The sequence below is a fragment of the Engystomops pustulosus genome, chromosome 2, assembly GCF_040894005.1.
Source record: "Engystomops pustulosus chromosome 2, aEngPut4.maternal, whole genome shotgun sequence".
Taxonomy (NCBI): domain Eukaryota; kingdom Metazoa; phylum Chordata; class Amphibia; order Anura; family Leptodactylidae; genus Engystomops; species Engystomops pustulosus.
This window is the reverse complement of record NC_092412.1, coordinates 21579762-21600876: the sequence shown is the minus strand read 5'-3', so window position 1 is coordinate 21600876 and position 21115 is coordinate 21579762. Positions and strand designations below refer to the sequence as shown.

The window sequence follows — 21115 nt, the reverse complement described above, 5'->3', positions numbered from 1 at the left end:
TCCAGGTCCCTTTGGAACCTTTTGAACAGACTTTCTTCCAGGGCCAGGAGGTTAGCATAGGTAAATGTAGAAGGAATGGGTTGGATCTGTCCCTCCAGGGGCCCCTATAGCCGCCATATATGAATATATATTTACTACTGAACTGTTTACGTGTCTCAGCAGGGAAGGAGGGGGGGGGGGGGGTTAAGACCACCGTGGGCCCTGGGCTGTATGAACATTACAGGTCCTATAAGTCCGGGATTCACTTCCTACATATGGTACTAGAATCAGCTTTTATGTAGAATGGAAGAGTCCCTTCTTTTTGCTTTCAATCTGCGGCTTCAGGACCTTTGGAGGACCTTCAAAGGTCCTGAAATGGCTCTTGTGTACATGTGTATTCATAGCAGGAACAGAAGTATAAAGTTTTTATGGGCTGATGGTCTTTTTAGTATAAAATTTGGTTGGTGGTTTGGGTGCCCATGGGCCCCCTAGAATATCGCCCAAACCTACATAACAATGATAATTCTCTCAGCACATTCCTTACAGTTACCATCCTTATCACAATGTGTAATGTAGCAAGGGATCACTAACTTTTGCAAATGACTATGGAGCTGGTTGTATGTGCACTGGACTCCAGCGTGGGGGCCACAAATTTTAGGCTATTGTCCAAATTCCACAAGGAAGACCCCATAAAATAACACATACATCCTCCACTAAGATACTTCTGGGGGCTATAATGGTGGCCAGGGTGGGTGTCACTCAGCTTTCCCAGGAACAGAGAGAAGAGAACGACTCAAAGACTTCCAGCTTCCGGGATGTCGACATGATATGAACTGTGCTGACCTTGTAATATTGAAATGAGATGGAAACAAGATATTGAGAAAAACATCAGAGACTCAGACTCCAGGAGATATCAGCAACCAAGAATATATTTACATATAAAGAGCGGAACACACGACCTTCATGTGATACAAGGTGCAGAAACCCCTACATATATCATCTGTGTGCAGGAGAGGCAAAGCCTGTGTATCTAATCATATCATGTGTGATACTGTCTGCTTACCTACTGTATCTAATCCTATCATACTACAGTATTATAGTAGTTATATTATTGTACATAGGGGGTAGTATTATAGTAGTTATATTCCTGTACATAGGGGGCAGTATTATAGTAGTTATATTCTTGTACATAGGGGCAGTATTATAGTAGTTATATTCTTGTACATAGGGGCAGTATTATAGTAGTTATATTCTTGTACATAGGGAGCAGTATTATAGTAGTTATATTCTTGTACATAGGAGGCAGTATTATAGTAGTTATATTCTTGTACATAGGGAGCAGTATTATAGTAGTTATATTCTTGTACATAGGGAGCAGTATTATAGTAGTTATATTCTTGTACACAGGTGCAGTATTATAGTAGTTATATTCTTGTACATAGGGGCAGTATTATAGTAGTTATATTCTTGTACATAGGGAGCAGTATTATAGTAGTTATATTCTTGTACATAGGAGGCAGTATTATAGTAGTTATATTCTTGTACATAGGGAGCAGTATTATAGTAGTTATATTCTTGTACATAGGGAGCAGTATTATAGTAGTTATATTCTTGTACATAGGAGGCAGTATTATAGTAGTTATATTCTTGTACATAGGGAGCAGTATTATAGTAGTTATATTCTTGTACATAGGGGGCAGTATTATAGTAGTTATATTCTTGTACATAGGGAGCAGTATTATAGTAGTTATATTCTTGTACATAGGGAGCAGTATTATAGTAGTTCTATTCCTGTACATAGGGGGCAGTATTATAGTAGTTATATTCTTGTACATAGGGGGCAGTATTATAGTAGTTATATTCTTGTACATAGGGAGCAGTATTATAGTAGTTATATTCTTGTACATAGGGGGCAGTATTATAGTAGTTATATTCCTGTACATAGGAGGCAGTATTATAGTAGTTATATTCTTGCACATAGGGGGCAGTATTATGGTAGTTATATTCTTGTACATAGGGGGTAGTATTATAGTAGTTATATTCTTGTACATAGGGGGCAGTATTATAGTAGTTATATTCTTGTACATAGGAGGCAGTATTATAGTAGTTATATTCTTGTACATAGGAGGCAGTATTATAGTAGTTATATTCTTGTACATAGGGGGCAGTATTATAGTAGTTATATTCTTGTACATAGGGGGCAGTATTATAGTAGTTATATTCTTATACATAGGGGGTAGTATTATAGTAGTTATATTCTTGTACATAGGAGGAAGTATTATAGTAGTTATATTCTTGTACATAGGGAGCAGTATTATAGTAGTTATATTCTTGTACATAGGGGCAGTATTATAGTAGTGATATTCTTGTACATAGGAGCAGTATTATGGTAGTTATATTCTTGTACATAGGGGGTAGTATTATAGTAGTTATATTCTTGTACATAGGGGGCAGTATTATAGTAGTTATATTCTTGTACATAGGGGGTAGTATTATAGTAGTTATATTCTTGTACATAGGAGGCAGTATTATAGTAGTTATATTCTTGTACATAGGGGGCAGTATTATAGTAGTTATATTCTTGTACATAGGGGGTAGTATTATAGTAGTTATATTCTTGTACATAGGGGGCAGTATTATAGTAGTTATATTCTTGTACATAGGAGCAGTATTATAGTAGTTATATTCTTGTACATATGAGGCAGTATTATAGTAGTTATATTCTTGTACATAGGGGGTAGTATTATAGTAGTTATATTCTTGTACATAGGGGGCAGTATTATAGTAGTTATATTCTTGTACATAGGAGGCAGTATTATAGTAGTTATATTCTTGTACATAGGGGGTAGTATTATAGTAGTTATATTCTTGTACATAGGGGCAGTATTATAGTAGTTATATTCTTGTACATAGGGAGCAGTATTATAGTAGTTATATTCTTGTACATAGGAGGCAGTATTATAGTAGTTATATTCTTGTACATAGGGGGCAGTATTATGGTAGTTATATTCTTGTACATAGGGGGCAGTATTATAGTAGTTATAGTCTTGTACATACGGGGCAGTATTATAGTAGTTATAGTCTTGTACATAGGGAGCAGTATTATAGTAGTTATATTCTTGTACATAGGAGGCAGTATTATAGTAGTGATATTCTTGTACATAGGGGGCAGTATTATGGTAGTTATATTCTTGTACATAGGGGGCAGTATTATAGTAGTTATAGTCTTGTACATAGGGGGCAGTATTATAGTAGTTATAGTCTTGTACATAGGGGGCAGTATTATAGTAGTTATATTCTTGTACATAGGGGGCAGTATTATAGTAGTTATATTCTTGTACATAGGGGGTAGTATTATAGTAGTTATATTTTTGTACATAGGGGACAGTATTATAGTAGTTATATTCTTGTACATAGGGGGCAGTATTATAGTAGTTATATTCTTGTACATAGGGGGCAGTATTATAGTAGTTATATTCTTGTACATAGGGGGCAGTGTTATAGTAGTTATAGTGTCAGGTTATTTGGTGTGCAGGTTCCGGGTAATACCATTGCACTGTGTGGATATCAGTACATGGCTATAATAGGGTTAATCCCCTCACGCTGCGCTCACACATCTGGCAGGACAAGCACTTTGGGCGGAGCTTATCTCTAGTCAATGAAAAGAGGGCGGTGGCTTCAACCAACTGAGCAATTGTAATTGGCTTCTGTTCTAGTGGGCGGAGATTTTTTCACCTTTTGCTAAGTAAGTAGAACTGAGCTGTTAGTGGGACGGCATTAAGGGGCGTAGCTTCATTGCAGAACGCTGTGGATTGGTTATGGTACGCGGGGGGCGTGGAGCAGGGAGCGGCTGTGGAGTGCGGGCAGTCAGTGTGCAGTACCGCAGGTTGTATGGAGCCGGTGTGCACGGAGCCGGGAGTGCGCGTTATTCTGTTGCTGTGATTAGTGAGGGACGTGCAGGGCGCCAGGTGAGCTGGACAGGTGAGTCATGTGACCTGAGCATCAGATAACTGTGAGCATTGTGCTGTGCACAGAGCGGTGCTGGTGCAGTGTGTCAGTGCAGAGACTCCTTATACATTACATACCCTGTATACTGCGTGTACTATATATACCCTGTGTACTGTGTATACAGTATATACCCTGTGTTCTGAGTATACAGTATATACCATGTGTATTGTGTGTACAGTATATGCCCTGTGTACTGTGTGTGTACAGTATATACCCTGTGGGCAGTATGTGTACAGTATATACCCTGTGTACTGTGTGTGTACAGTATATACCCTGTGTACTGTGTGTGTACAGTATATACCATGTGTACTGTGTGTGTACAGTATATACCCTGTGGGCAGTATGTGTACAGTATATACCCTGTGTACTGTGTGTGTACAGTATATACCCTGTGGGCAGTATGTGTACAGTGTATACCCTGTGGACTGTGTGTGTACACTATATCCCCTGTTGACTGTATGTGTACAGTGTATACCCTGTGGACTGTGTGTGTACAGTATATCCCCTGTGGACTGTGTGTGTACAGTATACCCTGTGGACTGTGTGTACAGTATATTCCTGTGTACTGTGTGTACAGTATATACCCTGTGGACTGTGTACAGTATATTCCCTGTGGACTGCGTGTGTGTACAGTATATACCTTGTGTACTGTTTGTACATTATATACCCTGTGGACTGTGTGTGTACAGTATATACCCTGTGTACTGCGTGTGTGTACAGTATATACACTGTGTACTGTGTGTGTACAATATATACAGCAGAGACCCCCTTTTAATGAAATGTCCACAGCAAAGACCCCCACTATACAGTATATACCCTGTGGACTGTGTGTACAGTATATACCCTGTGTACTGCTTGTGTGTACATTATATACACTGTGTACTGTGTCTGTACAATATATACAGCAGAGACCCCCTTTAATGAAATGTCCACAGCAAAGACCCCCACTATACCGTATATACCCTGTGGACTGTATGTACAGTATATACCCTGTGTACTGCTTGTGTGTACAGTATATACACTGTGTACTGTGTCTGTACAATATATACAGCAAAAAACCCCAGTATACAGTATATACCCTGTGTACTGTGTGTACAGTATATACCCTGTGTTCTGTGTATACAGTATATACCCTGTGTACTGTGTGTACAGTATATACCCTGTGTTCTGTGTATACAGTATATACCATGTGTACTGTGTGTACAGTATATACAGCAGAGACCCCCTTTAATGAAAGGTCCACAGCAAACTTCCCCTTTAATGAAATGTACAGTATATACCCTGCGTACTGTGTGTACAGTATATACCCTGTGTACTGTGTGTACAGTATATACTCTGTAGACTGTCTGTACAGTATATACCCTGCGTACTGTGTGTACAGTATATACCCCGTGGACTGTCTGTACAGTATATACTCTGTGGACTGTGTGTGTACAGTATATACCCTGTGCACTGTGTATAGTATATACCATGTGTACTGTGTGTATAGTATATACCCTGTGTACAGTATATAACCTGTGTACTGTGTGTACAGTATATACTCTGTAGACTGTCTGTACAGTATATACCCTGCGTACTGTGTGTACAGTATATACCCCGTGGACTGTCTGTACAGTATATACTCTGTGGACTGTGTGTGTACAGTATATACCCTGTGGACTGTCTGTACAGTATATACTCTGTGGACTGTGTGTGTACAGTATATACCCTGTGCACTGTGTATAGTATATACCATGTGTACTGTGTGTATAGTATATACCCTGTGTACAGTATATAACCTGTGCACAGTGTGTGTACAGTATATACCCTGTGGGCAGTATGTGTACAGTATATACAGCAGAGACCCCCTTTAATGAAATGTCCACAGTAAAGATCCCCTTTACAGAAATGTACAGAATATACCCTATATACTGTGTGTGTACAGTATATACCCTGTGTACTGTGTGTGTGTACAGTATATACCCTGTGTACAGTATATATCCTTTGTAGAAAGCTCACTGTACATCTATAAAACTGAGAACATGCTGTTTGAAGCCTTGCAATGGTGCGGAACTTTTGATCAATCATTTGGGATCATCTTGTTCAAAATATGAACAACATGATAAGGAGGACTGTCTAAGACCCGCGTGTTTTCTGCGTGTGTATTGGATGCGCAGAACTATCATTGCACTCTGTCCCATTGTATTGGGTTTTGTCAGACTTGTCAAAATCTCAGCATGCTCTACCTTTGCAAGTCACACGCGTGAACACACGCACCATACATGTGTATAGAGACGCATCAAAACTCCATTACACTCTTAGACACTGGCAAGTGCAATGCGTTTTTCACCGATCGCAACGCATCGTGTGAATGCGCCCTGACTGAAAACTGATGGACTCCGACGTGATCTGCAACACAAGTGTGAAAGGGGCCTAAATACCAACTTAATTCTTATTGTACCAGGAAATGTATTGGGTAATTCATGGATCAAACAAATGTGGTGAACTTTGACACTGAGTTCCTTGTTACAGAACAGCAAAAAGTAATAAAACATTGAAGGGTTGGACATGTGCATCCAGAAGTTTAGAGAAGGGCAGATCAAGTTCATCTGTAAAAGTCAGGGAGCACTTTCGGCAAATATTTAGCTTTCATGTCATTCACTGACTCTGTACCTGTATCTATCCTGTAAGGACGGGGGTGTACGTGGTATTTCGGATGGACTGGAATCCCTCCTGCAGCGGCATCTTGAGGCTCTTTCACATTGGCGTTGTTTTTCACGTCCCGGGGTCAGTGATTTCTACGGATGCCTCACAAAGCCATTGATTTTTATGGGTGTTTCACATTGGCGTACATTTTCACTGATCCGTTGTCCTGGAAAAAATTATGAAACATGTCCTATTTTTTTCACGGATGCGGATCACGGAAGGCAATAGAAGTCTATGGGGCACATTTACTTACCCTTCGCGATCCCCGAGGTGCGTTGTCCGACAAGAATTCCGAGCTGCCATGATTCACTAAGATCGTGCGTCCAATTTCCTCCATGTGTCGCTCAGGTCCACCGGAGTTCGCCATCTTCTTCCCGCTGTATATAAGTGCATGGCTTGCGACACAATTTTGAATGTTAAATCACGCGCTTAGTCTGAATCAGTCGGGTTCAGACGGCCACACCCCCCCCATTTGTGTCACATGAAAGTCGGCGCAAAATGTGTTGCAGTTAAGTGCGGCGCAAAACGGAAAAAGTCAGGAAACCCAACGAAAATGCGGTCCACGTACCGTTAATAAATGTGCCCCCATGTGTTCACAAAAAAAAACTGATGAAACATCACGCCTGGTTTTTCTGCCTTATCAGTGAAAAAAAATATCATAGTTTGTTAAACTTTGATTTTTTTTTTTTGTTACACAGAGACAAACAGAAGAAAACGGAGACTATACCCAACAGATGCACAACGCATCCGTTTTTTTTTTACTGTTTACCCTGTGTTTGGCTGCTTAGAACCTGTTTATCTTAATAGGTACACAGGTTCAAAGCAACCAAACGCACGGTAAACGGTAAAAAATCAATGCGTTTTTAAACGGACTGAAAACGCATGCTTAAAAACGGACCAAAAACGCCACGTGTGGCATCTCCATTAGCTATTAATGCTGACCTCAGTTTTCCGAAAGCTTCCGAAGAAGTTGTCTATCCGCTGATCTCAGGTTTACCTTCAGTGACTCTGGAGCGATTGACGTGATCACAATGACCTAAGATGACGCTATTTATATCAGTAAAATATACGGCGCCCCCGGAGGTGGAAGCTGCAATGACTTCCTATTGGTCTATCTGGTTCTGTAATTTGAAAGAATAGTACATGCTGCACTTAATTGATATATTTTGTCATACATTGCGCAGGGCATACATGCCCCGCTCCCGACCAAAACCTTGTGTCCATCATTGTTTTTTCCTTCCTAATTTAATTTCCCAACTTTTCTAATCCTATACGTCTCCATCAATAATTAACGTTGTAAGGAAGAAACCGTTCAGGCGGATGAGTAAAAACGACCTTTTAATATTCTGCTAATGGCCGACTGCAAGCTTTAAAGGCCACTTGAGTTCCCAAGACCCTAAAGTGACCTCCACCCCTTAATACGTGGCCATTAGCAGTTTTTTCCTTCAAAGGCTTTCATCTTATTAATATAACTTTTATTCTTAAATGTTAAAATAGGACATGTGAACATTAAAGGGATCCTTTCACCTGATTTTGCCCCCTTAAACTAGCAGCCCCCTCATGTAGGGTATGGAATTCCCTCTTTTATGTAAAATCTCGACTATTAACTAATAAAAATAGATCCTCTGAAGTCATGTGACAATGGGCAGAGAAGAGTCATATTTTAACTGAGATGAGTCAAGTTTAGAGACTGCAGTGGGATACTGTTCAGTTGCTCTTATCGTTGGTTCTATGGCACCTAAACATGCTGCTGGTGTCATATTAGAGATAAGAATCTCATCTTTCAGATGATGGTTGTGTGATCTACACAATCGGATAAACAGACGGTTAGAGGCATAGGCAGGAATTGGATCTTTATCTGCAACTCACATTCCCAACTATGTTTTTGATCACCTCTCTCTCTGGCTGACAGAACCCCAAGCCTATTGTTATTCTTAATATGATACCAGCAGCATGTTTCTGGATTCTATAGAAAATCAGGGGGTCAGAAGTGACACTCCCCCAGTATCCTCTGACCTTGACTTATCTCAGGTAAAATAAGACTTTTCTCTGCTAAACTTCATATGAAAGGGGAATTTTAAGAAGGACATTTCATACCCTACTTGAGGACGATAGTAGTTTAATGGGGTCAAATCTGGTGTCCCTTTTAAGGGAGTAGCCTATCCATTTACTGCCTATGGCCCTTTAAGGAGTAAAAAGCAAGATTCATGCTTTTTAGAGTGTTAAAAAAGTTAGCGGCCATATTGGTTATCATTTATCCTTGCCAGAGGTTGATGTGACTAACATACAGTTTAGGAAAGACCTTCCTGGTCCATAAAACGCAATGCAAGCCGGCAGTGAAGACTGACATGTCACCAAAAACCAGCTGCGGCCGTTTTGTATTGGTAAAGGGACCCCTTTAAGACAGTACCAGGGTCTGGTTTTGGTATTTAGGGGTAAGTATAACAGAAATTAGGTTGCAGCGCTGTAGACGCCAACACCAGACACCTTTTTCTAATGTTGTAATGATGCATCGCACGTAACTCGACAGCTGATTATATATAGCGCGACCAACGCTTGTTGTGGGGAAGAAAAACGATCAGAATTAATTTAGGAATTTTCTTTAACCCTTTACGTCTGACACATTACTGAGGCGCTGGGCACTATTGCTATTCATAGGGACAGAGAAGATACAGGGGAATCGAAAAGTCCTAAGACCCCCTTTCATTTCAGGAACGAAAGGGTAAATCATATATCTGATACCTCAGTAAGTAAAGGTTAAAATATTTTAGTCTAGAATATGGCTGCCATCTTGTAACTGTATCTTGTATTGTATAAAATGCAATTTTTTATAACAGGAAGGAGGAAATGTAGTAAATCAAAGAAGACCAGAATTGTCTCAGAAATTGATTGGCACAATCAGATCTACAATATCTCTTGTGTGCTTAAGATAGGCCGCGGTCTTGCGTTCCACTAGCGTTGCGTTCATAACGCGACGCTAGCGCACAGGGGACGGGCCTCGGAACAATCGCATATGTGTTTCCAGGGAAACGCATGCGATCGAAAACCAGGCTGCCAGGGAAGATACCGGGGCCTGGTTATCGAACCTCATGCATTTCCCTGGAGCCACATATGCGATCAGGCCGAGGCCCTTCCCCTGTGCGCTAATGCGCGTTATGAACGCAACGCTAGTGGAACGTGTGACCGCAGCCTTATAAGTACAGAGATTTTCCATAGATTCTCATGCAGGTTCATAACAATTGGATCCAGCCCATAGTAGATGACAACGCTGTGCATCACAGGTAACTTTACTGGTTGTCTGTGTTGAACCACAAGGATATTACGGATCTGATTGGGGCAATCCATTTCTGAGACAATTCGGGTCTTCTTTGATCATATATGACTTACTATTGGAAAAACTGGTCTTTATCCAATATAGCGGCTTTCAAGATGGCGGCCATGTTCCAGTCACAGCAAAAAAGACAGGCCCCCTCAACCCATTACTTTGGGGTATCGGATATGTCATTGACCTTGTAATAAAAGGGTCCCCTTAGGTCTTTTTTATTCAAAACTGACATTTTTTACCCAGACATTTTTGAAACTCGTCTCATTGTGACGACATTTGATAAATCTCCCTCATTAGGCCTCAGTTAATAACAATAACAGAGAAATTGGCTTTGATGCCCATAGCAACCAGTTACAGCACAGCTTTCATTTTTCAAGAAGCAAATAGAACATCTAAGCTGCGCTGTGATTGGTTAATATGGACATCAAGGATAGTTTTGGCGTTTTTGGAGTTCCTCGGGCCTGTGTATATCTAGCGTATACAAAAACTCAACTGACAACCTGCATAAAAATATCTACCCCCCTAGTGGGGGCCATATAGCGATCACGTGTGAGATACCTTCTGACTATACAACACCCACAACCTGCATCATGTTTGTTCCTAATAAACACAGGCCTCTCTCCAGCTGCTACACCAGGTGCAAATATAAACCTGTTCACAACTGAGGGTTTGTTACAGTTGTACAGTTACAATACTCTGTGAAATGCAAACATATCATTACAAACACCACTCTTTTAGTTTATCATAATGTGTCAGCATAAGTGAGATATATTATCCCAAAATCAGACTCGTCAGCTCCCACAGAATGATCCTGAACCAAACCCCAGCATTCCCTGAGTGCGTATCCACACGATGCGTTGCATCGCGTTGTGCGTTGCGTTTTTGACGCATTCCACTGGCTTTAGCCTTGATTACATGCTAAGGGTGATGCCACACATGGCGTTTTTGGTCCGTTTTTAGTCCGTTTTCCCCAATTATCTTAATAGATAACAGGTTATAAGCAGCCAAATGCATGGTAAACGGCCAAAAACGGACTGAAAACGGATGTTTAAAAAACGGACCAAAAACGCCATGTGTGGCATCACCCTAAGGTTACATTACGTTTCCACTGCATCTGCTAAAATGCAATGTAACCTCAGCATGTGATCACGGCTGAAGCAAGTGGAATGCGTCAAAAATGCAACGCGACAGTTGCAGGATGGCAAGGCATGCTGGGAGTTGTTTTGCAGCAGACAGTGGGGCACATTTACTTATCCAGTCCGCGGAATTCACTGAGGGCGCGGTCACGCGGTGCGTTTTGGTTGAAACGCATTACAACAGCTGAGGAGAGGTGATTTGCCAAATTGCATTACTGTTAGTGTAAACACGATGTTAACGCATGCGATATCCTGCATGTGTCGCTTCCCCGCTCAGGTCTGCCGAAGTTTTCATGCACAGTCACTGAATCTTGCGCAGGCGCCTTCCGCGACACATTGCAGCTGTGCGAGATTCATTGGCTGAAAATGCGCGAGAAGTGGCAAGAGCCGAGTGACCTCACCGGCTCTCGGTCCAAGGAGGAGGAACACAACGAAGATGGGGCGTGCATAATTAAATATCGGAGGTGCGCGGAACTGCCAGGGTGACGTAAGTGAAGCGCCAAAGCCACATTTCTATAGATTATGAAATACTTTTTTTTGGCCTAAACTATCGGTTTGTGTCCCTAAACAAAATATGTCCTGGGGTCAGTGGTAAAGAGCCTAGAGGGTGGTGTGAGGAGGTAATTTTGTCCGCGATCAAGTGGTAGGTTTCCTTTAAGTTGTACCTTTAATCTAATATTAGAATCTGGCTCCTTCCTATGATTTGTAAAATGATTTTACAGAATGTGGCAAATGTGGTAAAAATCTAAAATGTTAATTTAACCCTTGAATGACTCTGGGTGCCATATGGCGGTAATATTACATCATCCCACCATGACTATATCCCTTGTATAAGGATGAGACACAGTTGCCGACCCACTAGTATCCAGGATGTAGCAGAGCTTGTTGTGTAATTTGCATGACTACATATGACATTATCCTAAGTGCATAAGTGAATAATACATGATCTCTTACATGCATTAACTTTTGTGTGTTACACATATGTCTTAACCCCTTCCCGCCGTGGCCCTTTTTCGATTTTGCGTTTTCATTTTTCACTCCCCACGTTCAAAAATCTGTAACTTTTTTATTTTTCCATGTACAGAGCTGTGTGACGGCTTATTTTCTGCGTAACAAATTACACTTCAAAATGGTGGTATTTAATATTCCATGCCGTGTACCGGGAAAAAAATTCCAAATGCAGTGAAATTGGTAAAAAAACCGCATTTGTGCCGTATTCTTGTGGGCTTGGATTTTACGGATTTCACTGTGCACCCCAAATGACATGTCTACTTTATTCTTTGGGTCGGTACGATTATGGGGATACCAAATTTGTATAGGTTTTATAATGTTTTCATACATTTAAAAAAATTAAAACCTCCTGTACAAAATTTTTTTTGGGGGATTTTGCAGTCTTCTGGCGCTAATAACTTTTTCATACTTTGGTGTACGGAGCTGTGGGTGGTGCCGTTTTTTGCGGATTTTGATGACGTTTACAATGTTATCATTTTTAGGACTGTACGACCTTTAGATCACTTTTTATAGACTTTGAATTTTTAGGTTTTTTTATTATGATTTTTTTATTTTAACTTTTTTTTTATTTTTATTTTTACTATTATTTTTACTCTTTAACCCTAGGTTGTCTGTACAATCCTATCATATACTGCCATACTACAGTATGGCAGTATATGGCGATTTTACTACTCATACATTACAATGTGCTGACAGAGACCCGAAGCTACCATGGCGACGGATCGCCGCTCCCCGATGACGTCTTTTTGAAGCCGCCGGCAAAGGTGCCGGCGGCGATCAGCGGTAAAACACCCGCACCGATCGCGGGTGTTACCGGTAAGCCTTTGGGTGAAGACACACATGGCGTTTTTAGGCCGTTTTTGGGCCGTTTTTACTAAGTGCGTTTTCAGATCGTTAAAAACGCATGCGTTAAAAAACGCATGCGTTTTTTGAAAACGCGTGCGTTTTTGACCGTTTTTCCGAAATTGCGCAATTAAAAACAGACAAAAACGCATGCGTTTTCAAAAAACGCATGCGTTTTAAAAAAAACGGATGCGTTTTTAAACGTATGCGTTTTTAACGATCTGAAAACGCACTTAGTAAAAACGGCCCAAAAACGGCCTAAAAACGCCATGTGTGTCTTCACCCTTTGCTGCATGTACCGGGACCCGACATGTGACGTACCATTACGTCACATGTCGGTAAGGGATGCGTAATGTTATGTGTACAGCACTGCGTTATAAGAGGAGCCGCCGAGATATAGCAGTGCTGAAATTGTCATTGATCTGTCACTTTTGCTAACCATCAGGCTGCGTTCACACATGCCATTTACACTGTGTTTTGAAGTGTAATACACCAGCTAAGGAGAGGAGCTTTGCCTAATTACATTGCTATTAACATTCGCGTTTACAAAATGCAATGTTAACACAATACATTAACAATGCTTTAAAAGACCCGATACCTCACCCAGCTGAGGGTTTGTTACAGTTGTATCCAGTCTAGATCTAATCATGCTGGAATCCACAGTGATACATTGTCACAAACCATCAGGACTGAAAATACATCTGCACTGTTGGTGCTTTTCAATTATGGAGGATTGTCTGAACTGGATGCAGTTGTAACAAACCCTCCGCAGTGAGAGTAATGGTGTTCTATATGGTGTTTTATAGCTTTTGGGTGTATATGGGCCTGCAGTAATTTGGTGGAGAATTAGATTTTGGTGCATTTTCCTGGTGTTGCGCTCTACACACAGCTGATGCTTCGTCTCTCATGGGATTAGGGAGCAGGTGATATCTCTGTCGCTTGGCCACCTTTTTAGATGCAAATTGGTGTCTTCTGATGCGCCTCCTTTACCCTCCGTGTGCCATCTGGTGTCCCCTAGGCTGCAGCACAAATACAGACCTGCAGGCGACCAGGATGCCTGGAGTCCCCGGGGCCCATCATCTGTACGGGCATTTTATACTACATATTTAATCGCCATAAATCACCCCAGGGCTGGATTACTAGTCCTACGAGGGCCTCGATAAAAGATGACTCTATTCTGCCATCTTTGCACAGTTGGGATCTCATGTGTGCAGCCAATGCAAATGCAATAGAGAGGAGGCTCTAGGAACCTGTTGGATACAAGATGAGATACATCTTCAGGCTGTGTTCCACCACTATTGTATTTACAGTGTGTTTACATTACAGTTACATTATGTAAACAGCATGTTTACATTGTATTTGCTTAGTGATAATATGTTTAATATTGTTACAATATTCTGTTTGCAGTGTGTTTACATTGTGTATATGCAGTGATACTGGTATATTTAAGTTGTGTATACTTAGTGTTTACACTGTTAATGTTACATAGTGTTTATACTGCGTTAATGTTATGTTTACACATTGTTTACCTCATGTTAGTGTTATGTGTACATATTGTTTACATCGTTTTTATATTGCTGTGAAATAATGTTTCCTTTGTGTGCATTAAATGTACACACTAATGTGTTTACATCATGTTTACACATGCTACATTTATTTCATGTTTACACTGTTACAATATTCTGTTTGCAGCGTGTTTACATTGTGTATACAAAGTGATACTGTTATATGTAAGTTATGTTTACAATGTATTTACACTGTGCTACTGTTATATTTATGATGTGTTTACGTTGGGTATTGCATTACGATTACACGGCACTAATATTGTGTTAACATTAAGTTTACTTTGTGTTTACATTGTGTTCACATCAAAGCAATGTAAACGCAATGAGTGAACGTAGCCTAAGATTCTGTATGGTATCTACTGGGCGTCGTGAGGACAAGTGGTGTGTAAATGTAATTTTCTTTCATATATATTGTATGAATAGCCAAATTATTAATTTAAAGGGGTCTTCTACCATGGACCATTTTCACATGGAGCCACAGTGAGTATTAAATTTCATGTCTTGTCTTTTGACACAGGAGCCATTCGGGGACCACTAAAGATGTCTGACAATGGTATCGACGATGATAAACCCCCAGCCCCGCCCCTGAGGAACACCAGCACTTTTATTGGAGCCATTGTAAAGGACACCATCAATCACGGCTCAAAGCCCCTTCCCCCAAACCCAGAGAAGAAGAAGAAGGGCGACCGACTTCTGCAGATGTTACCCCGGACTGGAGACAAATGTACAGTACTGTTCAAATGCTAAATAATATGTCATAATGATGGGGCGCCCCCTATAGGTGTAAATGTGTAACAGGAAATCAGGGAAAGTGCAGACAAAGCAGTCTGGGTTTTCTTACTCAGTGTATGAGTCACGTATTGTGCGATGTCATGGGGTGTGATGAAGGGGTTACACTGACTCCACACCCAAGGGAGGGCGATACACCACAGGTATTACTTTATGCTCCACCTGCTCAGTCATTGAATTGATAAGGAGGGACTGCAGGTCTTTGAAATCACAGAGGAAGGATTTTCTTTGCTCCTTATGGCCAGGTGCACATTGGACAATGGCCTCATTACATAGGAGGGCGTGAAAACCTATGCACTTAGGTTTATTCAAGTGAAAAATCCCACTTTTTCATGGCTTTGTTTAAAATGGAGCCTGGTGTAAGGTTTTGCCATTACTTTATTCTTCATACATGTAATATGAGAGGGTGTGAATACTTATTCACTCCTATTTTGGGGTAATTTTAGATCAAGTATTAACATTTGCCTTGTTACCCTATACAATCTTGGCACATGGAGCCCTGTTTGGACAGTATCAGACTGTAAAGGGACAAACCTATAATTGTTAACACCCAATTGTCAATTTTTTTTATTATATACAGGCGGTCCCCTACTTAAGGACACCCGACTTACAGACGACCCCTAGTTAAAGACGGTCCCCTCTGCCCCCTGTGACCTCTGGTGAAGCTCTCTGGATGTTACCATAGTCCCAGACTGCAATGATCAGATGTAAGGTGTCTGTAATGAAGCTTTATTGATAATCCTTGGTCCCATTACAGCAAAAAAATGTGAAACTCCAATTGTCACTGGGGCAAAAAAAAAAAATTTTGTCTGGAACTCCAATTATAAAATATACAGTTTCTACTTATATACAAATTCAACTTAAGAACAAACCTATGCAACCTAACTTGTATGTAACCCGGGGATTGCCTGTGTATATATATATATATATATATATATATATATATATATATATATATCCTTTCTGCATTTAAGAGATTCCTCTTCCTCATAACCATGCTGTCAGATCTGATCAAAACCATCTTGATTGTGATTCTCTGTCTCTGTGCTGCCTGTTAGTAACCCCATGATGCCTCAGCACATCACATGGATTGCATGAGTCAGTAACTTCCATGCCTACTAGGATGACAATTTGATTACCCCTCATTTCTTTATCCTACTAACAGGATAGGAGGCTATGATTTTACAGTCAGGGAAGCCGCTCTCATCATCCCTAGTAGCCGTGATAGGAGCTTGTGCTCCCCCTATGTAGAGTCTGTGTTGGTACAAACCATCATAGTAAAATGATGCTAGAAATCGGACCCTATATCCCATAGAACAGTGGTGGCGAACCTATGGCACGGGTGCCAGAGGTGGCACTCGGAGCCCTTTCTGTGGGCACCCAGGCCTTCACCCCAACACAGAGTTTGCCAGCTATGACTCAAGACTTTCTCCTGTGATCCAATACAGCCCAGGACGCACCATGCTCAGCGCTATTTTAAAGCAACATCCTTGGCTGCCAGGACTACAGGAGGAGCGAGACAGTGTGGATAGAGATGGATTGTCATTGGAGCTCCTGCTCTGGGTCCCCTGATTTTCTCTCTTCAGGGGACCCTGGAGGGAAGCTACAATCCAAATGTCTCCATCATCTTTTTATTGTATTGGTGAATTCAGGAGGCCAATACGATTAAAACCTGTGATACAGCAGGGATCAGTAAGTTACTGCTTAAATTGTCATGTTGGCACTTTGCACCATATAAGTGACCATTGATCTCGAATTTCATAGAAAACAAACCCGTTCCCTATTTTGATAGTTTATGAGCCCAATAAAGCTTTCACGGCAGGATTTAAAGGGAAGTGCGCCGAATGCTTGTGGGATTCCTTGTCACAATGACGTCGATGCTGGAAAATGAATCCAACATCCAGTTTATTTAAAGGTACACGGTGGCTCTCCCCATAGGCGCCTGTTGTGCAGGAGTAGACATTTTTGAAACTGCAGTAGAGAAGAGAATGAGCAGCTGACCAAAAACTACCAATCGGATCACTGCTTTCATTTTTTAAAAATGCCCTGGAGAAATGAAAGCTGTAATTTGATTGGATAACCACTTTCACTTGTCAACGCACTTTTATCATCTTGATGCCCTCAATTTATTGACGTCTCTTTCTCCAGCGAGCAAAAAGAAGCCAGAAATCTCTCTCCCCTCAGATTTCGAGCACACCCTCCACGTTGGCTTTGATCCTGTGACGGGAAAGTTCACTGTAAGTTGGGGGCCATAAAAAAGTGATTAAAATATTATCAATGGATGCTAAATATTGAAGAAATTGTGTTTACGTCTGTTGTGTTATACAGGGAATGCCAGAGCAATGGGCGCGATTGTTACAGAGTTCCAAAATTTCAGAGGAAGAACAGAAAAAGAATCCACAAGCCGTGCTGGACGTGCTGAAGTTTTATGACTTCAAGAAAACTGAAAATAGCCAGAAATACATGAGCTTCACAGGTAACAGGGAGAGGAGTTATGTGGTAATGATAAAATGATAGTGTACATACAGTATTGTAGCAGTTATATTCTTGTACATAGGGGGCAGTATTATAGTAGTTATATTCTTGTACATAGGAGCAGTATTATAGTAGTTATATTCTTATACATATTGGCAGTATTATAGTAGTTATATTCTTGTACATAGGGGGCAGTATTATAGTAGTTATATTCTTGTACATACAGGGCAGTATTATAGTAGTTATATTCTTGTACATAGGAGCAGTATTATAGTAGTTATATTCTTATATATATTGGCAGTATTATAGTAGTTATATTCTTGTACATAGGGGGCAGTATTATAGTAGTTATATTCTTGTACATAGGGGCAGTATTATAGTAGTTATATTCTTGTACATAGGAGCAGTATTATAGTAGTTATATTCTTGTACATAGGGGGCAGTATTGTAGTTATATTCTTATACATAGGGGCAGTATTATAGTAGTTATATTCTTGTACATAGGGGCAGTATTATAGTAGTTATATTCTTGTACATAGGGGCAGTATTGTAGTAGTTATATTCTTGTACATAGGGGGCAGTATTGTAGTAGTTATATTCTTATACATAGGGGCAGTATTATAGTAGTTATATTCTTGTACATAGGGGGCAGTATTATAGTAGTTATATTCTTGTACATAGGGGCAGTATTGTAGTAGTTATATTCTTGTACATAGGGGGCAGTATTATAGTAGTTATATTCTTATACATAGGGGCAGTATTATAGTAGTTATATTCTTATACATAGGGGCAGTATTATAGTAGTTATATTCTTATACATAGGGGCAGTATTATAGTATTTATATTCTTGTACATAGGGGCAGTATTATAGTAGTTATATTCCTGTACATAGGGAGCAGTATTATAGTAGTTATATTCTTGTACATAGGGGGCAGTATTATAGTAGTTATATTCTTGTACATAGGAGCAGTATTATAGTAGTCATAATCTTGTACATAGGGGGCAGTATTATAGTAGTTACATTCTTGTACATAGGGGGCAGTATTATAGTAGTTATATTCTTGTACATAGGGGGCAGTATTATAGTAGCTATATTCTTGTACATAGGGGGCAGTATTATAGTAGTTATATTCTTGTACATAGGGGGCAGTATTATAGTAGTTATATTCTTATACATAGGGGCAGTATTATAGTAGTTATATTCTTGTACATAGGGGGCAGTATTATAGTAGTTATATTCTTGTACATAGGGGCAGTATTGTAGTAGTTATATTCTTGTACATAGGGGGCAGTATTATAGTAGTTATATTCTAATACATAGGGGCAGTATTATAGTAGTTATATTCTTATACATAGGGGCAGTATTATAGTAGTTATATTCTTGTACATAGGGGCAGTATTATAGTAGTTATATTCCTGTACATAGGGAGCAGTATTATAGTAGTTATATTCTTGTACATAGGGGGCAGTATTATAGTAGTTATATTCTTGTACATAGGGGGCAGTATTATAGTAGCTATATTCTTGTACATAGGAGCAGTATTATAGTAGTCATAATCTTGTACATAGGGGGCAGTATTATAGTAGTTATATTCTTGTACATAGGGGGCAGTATTATAGTAGTTATATTCTTGTACATAGGGGGCAGTATTATAGTAGCTATATTCTTGTACATAGGGGGCAGTATTATAGTAGTTATATTCTTGTACATAGGGGGCAGTATTATAGTAGTTATATTCTTATACATAGGGGCAGTATTATAGTAGTTATATTCTTGTACATAGGGGGCAGTATTATAGTAGTTATATTCTTGTACATAGGGGCAGTATTGTAGTAGTTATATTCTTGTACATAGGGGGCAGTATTATAGTAGTTATATTCTAATACATAGGGGCAGTATTATAGTAGTTATATTCTTATACATAGGGGCAGTATTATAGTAGTTATATTCTTGTACATAGGGGCAGTATTATAGTAGTTATATTCCTGTACATAGGGAGCAGTATTATAGTAGTTATATTCTTGTACATAGGGGGCAGTATTATAGTAGTTATATTCTTGTACATAGGGGGCAGTATTATAGTAGCTATATTCTTGTACATAGGGGGCAGTATTATAGTAGTTATATTCTTGTACATAGGGGGCAGTATTATGGTATTTATATTCTTGTACATAGAGGGCAGTATTATAGTAGTTATATTCCTGTACATAGGGGGCAGTATTATAGTAGTTATATTCTTGTACATAGGGGGCAGTATTATAGTAGTTATATTCTTGTACATAGGGGGCAGTATTATAGTAGTTATATTCTTGTACATAGGGGGCAGTATTATAGTAGTTATATTCTTGTACATAGGGGGCAGTATTATAGTAGCTATATTCTTGTACATAGGGGGCAGTATTATAGTAGTTATATTCTTGTACATAGGGGGCAGTATTATAGTAGTTATATTCTTGTACATAGAGGGCAGTATTATAGTAGTTATATTCTTGTACATAGGGGGCAGTATTATAGTAGTTATATTCTTGTACATAGGGGGCAGTATTATAGTAGCTATATCCTTGTACATAGGGGGCAGTATTATAGTAGTTATATTCTTGTACATAGGGGGCAGTATTATAGTAGTTATATTCTTGTACATAGGGGGCAGTATTATAGTAGTTATATTCTTGTACATAGAGGGCAGTATTATATTATAGTAGTTTTTTATTTGTTTATTTGTTGGTATTAAAGTTAATTCCTTTTTTTCCACATCAGTGACACATGATTCTGCTGTTATCTTCCCTTTCTGGTCATGTTTTCAGCATATTTCCCCCTAGTCAGTCAGTTCTGATAATCCGCTTTTTAGTGCTCTGGGACCTTTACAAGTAGAGTTATAGTGTGTGATTGTTTCCGCTCTTAGTCATCATTGGCCTCCCTTCTCCTCTCGCTCACTCTCTGGCCTCAGACATTGTTGGTGTTGGCAGGCTATCCTGTAGCTGACTCGGCTACTAGAATGGCTCGGCAGGGTCCTGTTTGCAGAGTGATGCCATTCAGTCATGCATTCTGCATTCCCGGAAACTGAAAGTGAGCTGCTCCCTGTATGTAATGAATGGGCAGATAATGACAATGCCCACACGCAGCCTGGCACCTACAAATACACAGATGCCACGCAGTCTCCATGACATTGTTGTAGTGGGTTGTAGTTTGAAGAAAAAAAATTATCTCAGATAGATGCTGCTCCCATAATCTATTACTTTTGTTATTTTTAGGACAGGTTATCAATACAATTGCTTCCCGGAAAGCAGCTAGCATTATG

The 21115-nt window shown here is 39.9% G+C and overlaps 1 protein-coding gene across 5 annotated transcripts in view; it reads left to right on the top strand.

Moving 5' to 3' along the window:
• The first annotated feature begins 3800 nt into the window (after window positions 1-3800).
• The window catches only part of PAK1 (p21 (RAC1) activated kinase 1), a 40817-nt gene continuing 23502 nt past the window's right edge, over window positions 3801-21115 (top strand). The window contains exons 1-4 of one of the 5 annotated variants that reach the window (XM_072133951.1): window positions 3801-3960; window positions 15070-15276; window positions 17490-17578; window positions 17670-17817. In XM_072133951.1, the coding sequence (XP_071990052.1) occupies window positions 15093-15276; window positions 17490-17578; window positions 17670-17817 (421 nt within the window). In that variant the 5' untranslated portion in view covers window positions 3801-3960; window positions 15070-15092. Of the gene's footprint in view, window positions 3961-9791; window positions 9954-10474; window positions 10635-15069; window positions 15277-16029; window positions 16049-17489; window positions 17579-17669; window positions 17818-21115 lie in introns of those variants that run through there. The other 4 variants (XM_072133953.1, XM_072133952.1, XM_072133954.1 and 1 more) reach the window with 4 other exon arrangements.